Source organism: Didymosphaeria variabile, assembly GCF_027946475.1.
Source record: "Didymosphaeria variabile strain IMI 356815 chromosome Unknown scaffold_1, whole genome shotgun sequence".
Classification (NCBI taxonomy): domain Eukaryota; kingdom Fungi; phylum Ascomycota; class Dothideomycetes; order Pleosporales; family Didymosphaeriaceae; genus Didymosphaeria; species Didymosphaeria variabile.
This window is the reverse complement of record NW_026611620.1, coordinates 2,637,374-2,650,869: the sequence shown is the minus strand read 5'-3', so window position 1 is coordinate 2,650,869 and position 13,496 is coordinate 2,637,374. Positions and strand designations below refer to the sequence as shown.

At 51.2% G+C, this 13,496-nt stretch overlaps 4 protein-coding genes and 1 non-coding gene across 5 annotated transcripts; 3 read left to right on the top strand and 2 right to left on the bottom strand.

Annotated features, from left to right (window-relative positions):
• Positions 1-2,180: 2,180 nt before the first annotated feature.
• N0V89_000838 (uncharacterized protein) lies at positions 2,181-2,825 on the top strand (the record flags this gene model as incomplete). Its single annotated transcript, XM_056209657.1, has 2 exons — positions 2,181-2,186; positions 2,238-2,825. 2 exons carry the CDS (start codon positions 2,181-2,183, stop codon positions 2,823-2,825), a joined length of 594 nt encoding a protein of 197 aa, XP_056076479.1.
• Positions 2,826-3,402: 577 nt separating this feature from the next.
• On the top strand, positions 3,403-3,491 carry N0V89_000837. Its single transcript has one exon. It is a non-coding gene; the product is annotated as a tRNA-Asp (tRNA).
• A 2,363-nt stretch (positions 3,492-5,854) lies between these two features.
• N0V89_000836 (uncharacterized protein) lies at positions 5,855-6,621 on the top strand (the record flags this gene model as incomplete). Its single annotated transcript, XM_056209656.1, has 2 exons — positions 5,855-6,503; positions 6,554-6,621. 2 exons carry the CDS (start codon positions 5,855-5,857, stop codon positions 6,619-6,621), a joined length of 717 nt encoding a protein of 238 aa, XP_056076478.1.
• Positions 6,622-7,105: 484 nt separating this feature from the next.
• N0V89_000835 (uncharacterized protein) lies at positions 7,106-8,689 on the bottom strand (the record flags this gene model as incomplete). The annotated part of the gene is made up of 3 exons (XM_056209655.1): positions 7,106-8,034; positions 8,197-8,317; positions 8,369-8,689. 3 exons carry the CDS (start codon positions 8,687-8,689, stop codon positions 7,106-7,108), a joined length of 1,371 nt encoding a protein of 456 aa, XP_056076477.1.
• A 2,006-nt stretch (positions 8,690-10,695) lies between these two features.
• Positions 10,696-12,361, bottom strand: ssh4 (the record flags this gene model as incomplete). The annotated part of the gene is made up of 3 exons (XM_056209654.1): positions 10,696-11,576; positions 11,626-11,931; positions 11,998-12,361. 3 exons carry the CDS (start codon positions 12,359-12,361, stop codon positions 10,696-10,698), a joined length of 1,551 nt encoding a protein of 516 aa, XP_056076476.1.
• Positions 12,362-13,496: the final 1,135 nt, after the last annotated feature.

Genomic DNA, 13,496 nt, shown 5'->3' with positions numbered 1-13,496 from the left:
CACAGAAACGAAAACAAAGAGTGGCCCCACGTGTCATGCCTTGAACAGACGGCGTGGTCGTATCAACACACTGGTGAATACGCCCGGTGCTTGGGCTGTGGAGATATATTCGGCGCCTGCGTTGAAGCGCTGGCCTTACATCAAGTCGAGATTTACCTTCATTCCATAAATTCTCTTTCTATCATCGCTTTTCTTATCTACCACAGTCGCTCCTTTGCACCACGTACAATCTCTATCAACACAGTCCTTACCAGATACACTCATTACTATTCTCCACACTCCTTACGAAGATGTTTTTCAACCTCATTTTCTTCCTCTTCACAACTCATATCGCCCTCGTGGCCGCTCTAGGCAAAGTCACCGTAGCGAATCGCTGCAACAGAGAAATGTGGGTTTGGAGCGTAGACGGCCAGGTATACCCCCTCCCGTTCCAGCCCCTTCAGACCCTCTAACCACCTCCCAGGGCAGCAGCCGCGCTATCAAGGTCAACGCTCGCAGCAGATACACCGAGCCCATTCGCACCTCCTGCAACGGCTGCGGCGTGAGCATTAAAGTCAGCAGGACACCGCAGCTCCTCGGTGGTCACCACTCGCAGTTCGAATACGCGATTTCCAACAACGTCCTCTACTACGATATCTCTTTCGTCGATTGTGCGAAGGGGCAAGATGCGAGCAATTGCCCGGGTCATGTTGCGGGAATGGAGATTTATTCGCCGAATGAGATACAATGTGACAGGGTGACCTGTTCGGGGAATACATACTGTCCTAGCAAAGCCTACTACGTGGATACGCCGAACCAGAAGTTGGGGCTTCCGGAGCCTGTTTATGGCTGTGGGAATGCGGGAGCAGGGGCGGATTTGGTGTTTGTTATATGCCAGAATCAGAGGAGCGTCTAGATGATCTCCAGGCGAGAATGGCTCTTGCTGGCTAGCTTATGCATATCTTTGTTCTTGTATATACTTTCAAACCTGTTCAGGTTTTGACGTTCTTCACTCGTTGAACATCGCTTCCCGCATCTATTTTGTAAGTGACTTTGCAATCAAGTAAGCGTGCTCACAGCCTTCAACTGGTTTGGTACCATGTGTTACTTTGACTGCTCAAAGCGATAAAATAAACTCAGACATCGTACTGTTTGTGCGTCTTTCCTGCTTGCTGCAGAAGTCATGACTCCTGAATTGAAGAAGCACAGTCTGGGAAGAGAAAAAAGAGTTTCAATATAACCTTGGCCAAAAAACCATCGTCATGCCTTCCGCCTCTGTGTACGACCGTCCTGCGCATTTGATGTTGTCAATAGTAGCCCAGTGCCTTGATGCCCGTTAACCGCTGCTCATGGTCAGATCGCTATCGTGACCCTTCAGCATTTACAATTTCCCCCAATGACGCGCAAGTCGCTTGCGCGTAGTGAAAATGGATGCAGTGGCACATTTACTTCAACGCCGTCAGTGCAATGTAACCTGCGGAGTCCTGCAACGTGACTTCCCGATCATCACACAATGGCAACATCAAAGGAGGTAACGAAATTCGAAACCACTTTCCAGCCATGTCGAAATGAGGGAAGCATCAAACTTGGACTTATTTTGGACCTGAAACAAGCGAGCCGCTCACTCTGCGGCACTGCCAGGCATTGACAGGCTACTCGGACCGGTTGGTGGCTGATGTGGGGGCGCATTCTTTGATTCCACAAGCACTGTCGCCTTGAGCAAACGGATCCCGAACGGCACTCCCTCGACGACCGGCAGATGGAAATGCGGGATTGGATGGGTAGCACGACGTACATGCGCCACGGTAACGCAGCACCGTGTGAGGGTTGAGCGGACGTTCCTCGCAGCTTGGAACACGGAGCGGTCCAGGCTAGTCGCTTCCGCATGCATCAATCCGTCATCTGCAGCGCAGACCATCTCAAGCTCGAATGTGTGGGCGGCCCTACCCACTTCGCACTGGTGTTACCATGCTGCGCCGTCTCAAGCGCCAGGCGCGCTGACGGCAGCTGCTTTCTGTATCTCACCTCTTACCTTTGTGCCTGACGCTCTCCCCGTCCTACCAACGACCGCTGATCAGCATTCTAACCCCCCGTTGCTCTCCACCGTATGCCGCGTAGGAATCCCGAATAGCATCCATAGCAGCACCGGTAGCATATCACAGGACACATTTTGTGGGATTTTGAGAGCAACAGCAGAGAGCATGGAGGTAGGAGACACTTCACGATGGTTCACGTGCAGTGACTGACGTGCAATCAAGGCTTCCACGCAAGAACCCTACCGGGACTCACCGTCTTCCTTGAGAAGCTCGACGCCTATATCTTCAAGTCGCGACCAGCCTGCGAAACCGCTCCCTTCTTTACCTTCGGACACGCCTACAGAGCCGTTGGAGCCCTACCGCGATGAACCCTCCCCAAGCTCGCCAGCACCCGACCCTATCATCGCATCGCCCGCGCCCCAACGATACCGCACCTCTGCCGGGAGGGCAAATGCGCGTCTCCAACAAGCTGAGATCCAAGTCTTCTACACACCCTATACCGATGTGCCTCGGGCACACAACGATGAGGATGTCCCGCTCGCACAGCTCTACCCGTACCCTACCGAGGCGCCGCCGCCATACCAGATTGCAGTGCGCGAATCCTACCGCGAGACGTTTGCACAGCACGTTCCAAATCATTCTATGTCGACAGTGCGGGACGAGGAGGCAAGCCTCGAGCAGGTACCATCCGACGATGTGAGGTTTACGGTAGAGAAGGTGGTGGCAGCGATTATTGTCGCGATGTTGCTGCTCGTTATCGCGTCTATTCTAGCGCTCATTGCGGTCTCAGGCTTTAACTGGAGGATCTGAGGTTGCGCATAGTTGAGGCAGTCTTTGCATGGGGTACGGGGCATAGTTTTTTGTCTTGGGACTTGTTTTGGGAATGATACCTACACATGCATGATTTGGGCGTTTTGGAAAGCGAAGGTCTTGATGAACACACATTTTGAATAAGCGATCAGCATATAATACCGCTCAAACTTTACTTCATTTGTAGACCTGTTTTCGTGCTACTTAAGTGCTTTATATTCGTTCTTCACTCAGAATAATGCACTCATCTGAACAGCCTATCTCTATTGAAGCTTAAAAAATTTAGTCTTTTGGAAGTATACCAGAGCCTTGTTCAATAGATGCATTCTATGGTTTTCACATGTTCTTATTGAGGGCTGCGCCGATGGTGTTGGTTCCTAGCCAATCGCAAGCCCTGGCTCCACTTTCATCACGACCCACGGCACAAAGCCGCCGACGCTAGTCTACATCACCAGCTCGAGAAGACTGATGCTTCCGGTAAAAGCTGTTGAAAAGCTTTTCGACAAGGACCATCCGAGACGGAAATGATATGTGTATAAGTTTGCCCTTGATGTCAGTTTCTTCATCAACAACACCATCTTCCTTGGTCTAGTGGTCATGATTTCCGCTTGTCATCGAACCCGGTTACGAGCGCGGGAGACCGGGGTTCGATTCCCCGAGGGAGAGTTTATTTCTTTTTCGCACTTTGTTTTGGTATCTAGTTCGACTTATGCCTTCGCGGAGGCGATATCTTGATTTTGGCTTGGTCGAAGCTAAAGTGTTGCGGACCTTCGCTTTCTCGTCCAATTAACGCAGAGATTCAAAAGAGTAGTTCTAGAAACGCCCTGAACCTCCTTTGCTAGATTGTACTTATGTATTGACTACTGATTCTCTTTGTTGATATGTCTATGACAGACTTAATTTGCCTTTTGGATGGGCAAGAAGATGAGGTTATCTTCCGCAAAAGCATGGTCTTAGATGAGCAGCTGGTTGGACAGCTATTCGTCTCTTCAGTTGGTCTTTATAAGTTCTAGCTTCTTGAGGTTATTGCTTTTGGCTTACTACCTTACTACGTTCTATCACTGTGTTCACGCATCGGATTGATATCCTGGCGTACCTGATTCAACTGATCCACTACGACTTTTACTCCTTCCTGCACCTATACTAGCTGATCATCCTTGTGAGCACACAGTGCCAACAAATAGGTCCTTTATTGATACTAAAGTAGCGACTTCAATGGTTTTTTGGGCTCAATAAATCCAACACAAAGATACGTCCGAAAAGAGCGCTGAAAATCCTTCGAAGTATGAGAAGTATTGTCTTGTATATACAGTAACTACCTTGGTATACCAACGTATTCGTAAACTGCAGTTAAGAAACGACTGTATTAATGATGTTATAACTGCAGAGGCATCTTCACACGGGATGGCAAAAAAAGACCGACCTGGAGTAATTGAACTACTAGGTTAGATGACTGTTCTCGTACCTGTAGAGGTGTAAGGGAGAGTTGATTTTAGGTCTTTGAGCTTTCCTTTTGCGTTAGTGTATGAACGCGAACAGCCTTGACGTCATTCATTACGCATTTTACCGCTGTATTTCACTGCTTTCGCAGGTGGATCCAACGGTTCTAAACACAATTCATTGGACGGGATGCAAGCTGATGGGGAGTGTTCTGTTCTAGTTCACTGTCTTTGTGTACGGGACTTCACCTTTGGCGCAGTCTCATGCTTAAAAGGTTCCTGTTTGCTTTTTGCAAACGTAGAGTGGACATGCCCATTCTAAACCTGACCAACTGTACCTGTTTCGACGAGTTTCCTTGGACCTACATCAGAGAAACAACATCTTCGGTACCAGTTACGGCTAAGTTTGGCGGCGCTGGTAGGAACTCAAACTACCGCACAGGCAACAACCCACATATACCAACTGTGTTCCTGTACCTCTCAGTGAGTCGGGCAGAGAGGTTTATATAAGCGTCGGCCGCACACTCCCCACGATCACTCCAGTGCACCGCGACATCGTAAAGCAATGTAGGATACTAGTAGAACTCACTTGCTTGCACGCGTTGTGCCGATAATGGGTAAGGCAAGTTTAAAGCAGTAGCTTCTCCAGCTACTGGCACAGCGCGCCAACACAACTGAGGATATATCAATGTCAACATGTTAAAGCGTCCCAAACATTGAATCTTCGTATGTATTGACAAAAAGCCATATCGTTGCACTTGCTTTCTGGCACAGCTTCTGACTATGTCAACGAGTCAGCGATATGCGCCAATACACAGTCGCTGAATCGCGCACCTCGACCCAGCGGGTACCATCGAGCTCCACCGTCGTTGGACTAGCTTTTTGGTAACATAAGTAGAATAATCGGCATCTGTAAATGGATCTGGTCCAACGACGTAGTCTGCAGAGAGCTACCCCGCATTTCAAGAAACAGCTCTAGCCTCTCCCTCCGCTTACGCCCATGCTGAATGTGCTCATGCCATCGATAATGCATCCGCGGACCACAGCAACTGTGCCACACGACTACATCTCCCTTTTCTTTGTTCTAGAATCGTATACAAACTTGATCTTACCATCAATCGATCTTACCATCAATTGATATCAAAACGATTTAGCGCCCATCCAGCGACTTTCAACTCGAGCAAAGTATCAGAAGTCTATAATGACGGAGACGAATGACAATAACGGTTTGCCAACAATTTGTAAAGCTGGTGTCGTAGTAAACGAAGGACCAGACTTCACTCTGGCCGTGGAAGACGTCCCAGTGCCGACACCAGGTTCGCACTTTGGCCTCTTTTTGGGAGCACTCGTACTAATTTTGACCGAGGCCCTGATGACGTCCTCATCAAGCTAAACGCCACCGGCATCTGCTACTCAGACATTCACTGTAAGCAAACCGCCGGATACGAAATGGATGTGTGTTCCTAGCAGAAGAAAAATCTCTTTCTCGCTAGGATGAGACATGCTCCAGCTGTTCGCCCACCCTGTCTTAGGTCACACTGACTTTGTACCCGCGCATTAGGCATGCTCGCTGACCTCCCCATCGGCACCATGTCCTCCTTCGGCGTACGTTCCCCCGGCCACGAAGGCGCCGGCGTCGTCGCAGCCCTCGGCTCCAACGTCACCAAGTGGAAGATCGGGGACCGCGCGGGCATAAAACCCGTATACGACTGCTGCTTTGACTGTGAGCTTTGCTGGACCGGGAAGGAAACGTACTGCGACAAAGCTGATCAGGTTGGCTTGAATTTCCCAGGGAGCTACCAGCAGTATGTTGTTAGTCCTGCACGGTACACGCAGAGGATTCCGGATGGTGTGGACGACTTTGTTGCTGGGCCAATCATGTGTAGTGGTAGTACAATCTATTGTAGTCTGAAAGAGGCTGGTTTAAAAGCTGGGGACTGGGCGGTGTTTCCAGGAGCAGGTGGAGGCGTGGGACACATGGGTGTTCAGCTCGCAAAAGCGATGGGCCTACGTGTCGTTGGTATCGATGGAGGCGAAGAGAAGAGAGCGCTATGTACGAAACTTGGATGCGAGGCATTTGTGGATTTCACACAGGTCAAGGATGTGGCCGCCGAGGTCGTTAGAATTTGCGATGGCAAGGGCGCGCATGGTGTCTTCGTGACGGCGACGAGTGCTGCGGCGTATGCCAGCTCCCCTATGATGTTGCGAATAAGCGGGAAAGTGATGTGTGTTGGTATACGTGAGTGTCTTACTTGATGTGAACAGCTGCCTAGGCTAACGCATGTGCAGCACCGATGGGTACTGCGTTTGCGGGCGCTGATCCGCTTCTCATGGCAAGTCTTCCGGCTACAAGTTAGGTTTGCTCTTTCCACTAAGTGAAAAAAAGACCATCTTCATCTCCTCATAACATAAGAAAAGAACCTTCCCTTCTCTTAGTAAAGACATTAGGCAATGTACTGTCCGCACTTTTTGAAGACATACACTGACTTTGTACCTTCGGGTTTGGCAGATCGGGAGAAATCTTACGGTTAGTGGAACGAAGGTTGGATCCCTGTTAGATACAACGAGGGCGCTTGAATTTGCAGCCAGAGTAAGTATCACAATGTTGCTTTGAGACTCTGTGGCTGACATATAGTGTGTCTAGGGTCAACTGAAACCGATGTACGAGGTATTTCCCCTTGCAAAAATGCCAGAAGCTGTAGCAAAGCTACGTAGTGGGAAGGTTGCCGGGCGGTTGGTGGTCGATTTCAATTCCTGATATACTTATCGTTGTAATATTGAGCTTCTCTATCATACAATTACCTCGCGTATTAGATCATCTATGAGTGGAAGACACCACATTCATGGCTCCCCACCAGCCGCCTCATCATGCACATACACCGACTCTCCCATGAATGGACTTTTCTCCCTTATCTTTCTACCAAACACAAACAACACCACAGGCACAAAGCTCAACCCCAAAGCGAGGAGCCCCAACAGTGAGCTCGCCCAATGAAACCCTAACGTCCGATACATACTCTGCGTCGCGAGCGGCAAGAAAGCAGCAAGGATATTCTCCAGAAAGGCCGCACCTGCGATCGCGCTGGCTGCGTATTTAGCATATGCATCGAGAACATAGGTAGTGACGGCAGTAACAGAGCAAAACATGCCGAAACCCACAAACCCCAATGCGATGGTTGGTACTATCCAGGCGACGGAAGAGTAGGACGTCCAGGCGAAGTAAAACAGTCCGCCCGCGAGACCGATAAATGAGGCAGGTATGCTGAGGAACAGGCGTGATTCAGGTATAGGTGCTCCCGGTTCCTCAGTGTTTTGCCCAGCGGAGCGAAAGTACAGCTCATCCTGGCCGAGTGACGCTATCAGGCCTATAATCTCTCCCACAACAAGCGCGCACTGAACGAGCCCTGTGGAATAATATGTCCACCCGTACAGTGCCGAGTACACTTGTACAATGGATTGAGTGAACATGTAGGCAGTGCCAACGCAGAAAGCAGACCACATGCCGAAGGAAAACACCACTGCTTCCGTGCACAGCATCCGAGTCGGACGGACCACCGTCTGTCGAAGTATTTCTCCTAGACTGGTATGTTGTAGCTCTGCCTCAGCATAGACGCTGGATTTTCCAGTCTTGCGCAGATTACGTGCTCGTCGGGTGAGGATTACATCTGGCCGTACTTCGGGCAGACCGAAGAAGAGGATGGGAAACATCGCGCTGTAAAATGCGATCTGAGAGTGGAAGATCCTGCGCTGCGTTAGCGACATGACGTCTCCTTGCGAGGTATCCTACTCTTACCAACGCCAAGTAGTGTAATGAACAATGGCGCTCCCGATAACAGGACCCATGTTCAATCCTGCAAGAAGCCCACAGATAAATAGAGAAGTACCGAAACTTTTAGCTTTCCCATCTCTCCATATGTCACTCAGGATCCCACCTGTGATGTTGGCAAGCGTAGCAGAACATCCACCAGTGAAGATCCTCGTCACAATCAGGGTAGCAAAGTTCTGCGCCACTGCTTGCGGGATGAGGAAAATGATCAGAACGGCGTAGATGATCTATGACATTGGATTAGTCTTTGTTGGACTCTTTCAGAAAGTCTTGCTTACCATGTAGCTCCACCTCACGCCAAAGTGTTCCATGAGCGGCAAACCAAGCATAGGGGCAGCCGCTCCACTCAGGGTCCAGGAAAATACAGGCCAATACGAGTGCGGAAAGCTCTCGTCACTGACATGGAAACTCTCGTTGATTTGTTCAGCCGCACTCGTCATGGATGTGCCATTCATCTGGATAACGAAGGTCATAAAGCAGGCCAGAAGAGTGATTCTCCATTTCTTAGCTTGGGAGAAATTGAATGGGTTCTCTGGGTCATCCGGTCCATTCCAGGTTATGCTGCTCGCCTCTGAATCGGTCGTAGGTTTGGACTTCATGGCCGGATTCTTGCGCGGTAGACGTTGACACAGCGAAGGGGGTTGAAGATCAAGAAATCAAAGTCGTATGCCTTGCGAAATGTCACCTACACCCCCCCGAGCCACAGTTAGATCCATGTGTTGTTGTCAAGGATCAAGCGCGGTTGCCGCAAGTCCCTTCCAATCCTATGACTCTTTTTGGCTTTTTGAGCCGGATGTCAGTGAAAGACAGAGACGGCAGCAATCCGGTGACCCGTGTGAAGCTCTGTCGAAGGTGAATGGGCCAGCGGCACGGGGCCAAAGTAGACTTTGGTAACTCTCGATACGGCGCAAAGCCTTCGGGAGTGAACATGTTAGCCTCGATGCCTTATGTCACTGAAGAGGACCACGACTAGCGCATAACCAAAGCTTGAGCCTCCGCGGCGCCTTGGCTCAAGAACTTCGTATTACTCGTTGTTAGACCCACTTGAAGGCAGTGCGTGCTGAGTTCGAACAGAATTCGTGACGTAAAAAGAATCGACGGTTAGAACGCTAACTCCGCTTTATCCTAGCGGTTTCCGTTTGCGGACATTTGAAGCCATGTTCGTTCGTGAAACTGCGAGACGCCTATACTTGAATGAGGTACTCGTAAACATGGAGTGCAGATTGTAGAATTCGTTGTCCATCTACAGTGGAAGCCTGTCGGATGACCTTGGGAAAGCAGCTAGCGTTGCCTTGTGCAAATCAGGCTCAAAGCATCATCTTGTAGACCTTCGAGTTTACTTCGATGCCGTACTCATATAGCCAGTCAGACAATACCATACGAATGCCACTGGGAAGTTGAGTATGGTACTTCTCTCTTACAGCTCTGCGGTCTCACCTGTAGTGTGTTATGTCGCGGCACTGTTCGAGTTAACACCGCATGGCCGGAGCATCTTGGTAACGATCCAGTCGTAATCCCATTGTAACAAACTACGCATGTCGTGTGCTGCGAAGCAGCAATCGCCGTACAAGGTAGAGATGAAAAGAGGTTGCTGCTTCCCTGCAAGAGATCACTAGCCTATGACAGCAAAGCGCAGCTGACTAACTAGCTCGTTCCGCAAAACCTGCGCTCTTCCCACAAGCCACGACATCGCCCTTCACGCCGTTGCTGCATCAACATCTATCAAGGCTCAAACAAGCGTACTGCGCCCTTGAATCATGATCTTCCATATTCGCAACGCAAACTTTGCTAAGATTCCCAACCTAATATTCACAGTCTCCTGCCTCGCTCGATCCGCTGCTTCCATCAGCAGACCTTGAGCTGGATACACCACGTTTTCGTGGCCCGTACGAGACGAGAAGACTTTCCACTCGACAATCTTTGAGTACGGAGCCGCGCTTCTTCCCTGCCGGACTTTCGTAATTATTTATCGAGACATGCCCATTCCATCTGCCTTATTAGAATCCGTAAACATGGTAATCAGAATCAGAATCAGAATCAGAATCATCGTCGTACTGTCGTGTCATTCCGTGGTCGTTTAATACTTGTCCCTCGGCAAGCTGGGATGCGTCGTGCATGAAACGTGTAACAACAAATGTATACAGTGTCTGGGCTAAGCAAAGCTGCCGATGATAGGTTTGCATGTAGGGCTCCAACCTCGTCCCACCAACGCCTTATGATATCCATCATTCCCATTCGTGTGCTCCAAGTGACGCCACAGACCTGAAAGCCCCAACCAATGCACGCTTCAACGCCAATATACAAGGAAAGGCAAGTGAGACTGCTTCGGTCTTCAAATACATGTACACAACATCCTGAATGCGTGCTTAATCGCTCTTTGATACACAATTCCTGCTGCTGTGCAGGTTCGACCGCCCCCTTGTTCCTGCCTTTTCCGTTCGTTCCGAGAGCTCTGAGGTGACCGAGGAGACGATATGCGAGTGTGAGAGATGGGTATAGTTAGATCCGTGACGCTGTGGTGACCAGATTATCACCAATGAATAACAAAAGAGACAAGAAATATGAGGCATGAAAGGTAAGGTCCACGCAAGCCTTATGGCCATGTCTAGTTACGACCTCTCCGTGTCCGCGAGGTCTCTGTGGCACTGCGGACGCGAACCTGGGGCAGTTCCGGTGCAGGTGAATCACGCACTGCGGCGTCGTAAGTTGGTATAGGTGGGCTGGCTTGTCGAGCGTGTTGTTGTTGCGGAGCTTGTATGAGCGGAGCACGTTCCTCCCAGTAGCTATCGGCGTGACTGGCTGCGCTGCTGATGTTGGGAGAGCCTACGGGGCTGGTATACTCTGGAGGTAGATCGCCGGTTTGCAGGAACCCAAGGCCGTGTACGGCTTCGTGCCTGGCCGCCTCGGCGCTTGTACCTTCGCCCACATCATACTCTTCGTTTGAATCTACCAGGCTTAGCTGTGCCAAGGAGATATCGGTTGGGCTACGCTGCGGACCGGGACTTGTGGGCTGGTGCCGACCGAGTCGCATCTGCTGGCTGCTTGTTCGTCCATGTCCAAACCCAGCGGACATATAATTCCCAGCCATCCCTTCTCTTACACCTTCCCGGCCGCTGTCGAGCAATATGGACCCTTGTTCGCTGCCATACGGAGGTGGGGGAGCCAAACTGCCTGTCATGGGAGCCAGACCCCACTTCTTCACGTTTGCTTCGATAAAAACGAATCCCATTTGGCCGAAATTGACATGTACTTGGCAGGGCCCATTAGCACCAACGGTCGGGAAGAAATTTTGAGTCTTAAGACCGTGTGCCACATCGTCTAGTTTCTTTCCGTTGCGCGTAAAGAAGATCGTGCCTGTGCGAGGTCTGTACCCAACGCCGATAACGTCGCCTTGAACGTATGCGGGGCCGTAGGATGTAGGTGTGAAGGGTTGATTATGTCGTCGCGAGCCGTGAGACGTATAAGCTATCGAGTATTTGTGGAAGCCTGTATCAACGTTAGCAGTCGAAACAGATGGCGTCTGAGTAGAACGCACCAGGCAGCCTAAACAATGGGTACGGCTTTGTTGTTACACCGATAGCAAGGCTAGTGGTGTCCGGCTTGTCGTATATCTTGGCCTCCCAGTAGTACACCTCATTCTGCTTGGGTATCGGTAGGTTGCTCTGCACGCTGCATGCCGAGTCGAAAAACTCTATCTCAGTCCGGCCTTCAACAAAGCAGTTCGCGATCTCTAGTTCTGGCTCGAACTCCCAGGCAGACACGCCCTTCTCTTGTATGGCCAAGAACTGCGACAAGGAAATGTCGGTTTGGACGGATTCTGGCGGGTTGGCTTGAACGAAGGCTGCAGCATGTCAACAAGGGTCGCGATACAGAGCGCCTCTCTGATGTGTAACATGGGTCACTATACCTTTTGCTCTCAAATATTCCGTTCTTTGTAGGTCGTCCATGTCCTCAAGGGCCTCGGCCTCTTCTTTCGCAAACTGCTGCTCATCATCATACTCTCCAGGCCGCGATAACCTGTCCAGAAAGATGCGACCTTGCTGGGTATATCGGAAGTAATAGACGATGGCGGCGATGATGAGCACGAATCCAGCAGCGCCTAGGACCGAGAAGATGCCGATCATGATGCCTTTGACGGTTGAAGATAGATCGCTGATGTTGCCCTGTGTCCGCATGGTGCCCTGTATCCGCACGGGGTCATGGTAGGTGCCTTGTGTAAACTCGTGCACGTCGGCGGGTTGCGCAGACTGGGTTTGCGAGCTGTGGTACATGGTGTAAAGCGTCGTTGGCGGCGAGAGCGCCCGCTGGGCGTCCGGCGCCGACATTATAAGTAGCCTGTGTGTTGTGTACCCGTCGGGAGGTGGTCGTGAAATGGTCCTCTCAGGTGGATGGCTGGTGGCGGACGTGCCTGCGGTAGGCGGTGCCCCGGAGGACGGCTCGCGAAGCCAGCGGGGGCCAGCCAAGTAGCTGGTGACGTACAGACGCGAATATGCCGAGAGATGCAGTCGGCTGGTAGCGATGGTGGATGCGACAAAGGAAAGACGCCAGCGACGATGAGCGCAGCGTCGGCGGGACGTTGGAGAGGGTGCTGGCGGACAGAAGAGAGCTGCGCTGGTGGTTGTATCGTTGCCGACCAGACTGAGACAGTTCGAAAGCGCTGGACGCTACCGGCTCTAGCCAAGCCAAGCCCTTGCCACCTCCTCCACCCAGCACAACCATGCGACGGTTCACTCCGATTCCTGAACACACCGAGAGTCAGATTCCAAGTCCTTCGAGACACGCTTTCGTCAGCTTCGGTGTTTCTACCTCCAAGGTATGAGTTACCATGTGTACAACCGTCCACCGCAGTCACGTTGCAGCGACTCCTTATCTCTATTGCGCATTCCCTATAGCGCGATCCCACACGACCCAGGCCCGCCTCGCCTCTATGCTTGCCAGCGCATTCGCTCTCCTGCATGGACCGCGCCTTGCAGCGCGAAATTGGAAAACCACGTTCTTTGTGCGCCCTCGAGACGCGCGGTAGCATTCTTCTGCGAAGACACCTGTGGCATGCGCTGCCCACTCATGTCTTCGACCCCATTCAGCCAGGCACCGCGTCCTGAAGCGTCGCGCAGACTTGAAACGTCAGGGCTGAGCGCATCAAGAGCCGCCCAGTGCACGGTGCTATGAATAGACGCAGCCCTGTGCAGCTGCACTCAAATATGATGCGCCTCGAGCAACTCTACCTGCTTCAATAGGACTTCTCCGTGTAGTCTACAGTTCATGCGTGACGACGACGGGCCTCTGTCCAGGGCTTCCAAATTCGGAAGGAAGGAGCAGTCCAAGCAATGCACCTTCCACGAGTAATTCTCATAGCCAACCACCATGCTCACCTACGTCTCGCTGACTCTAGCCTTCGCGTTTCTC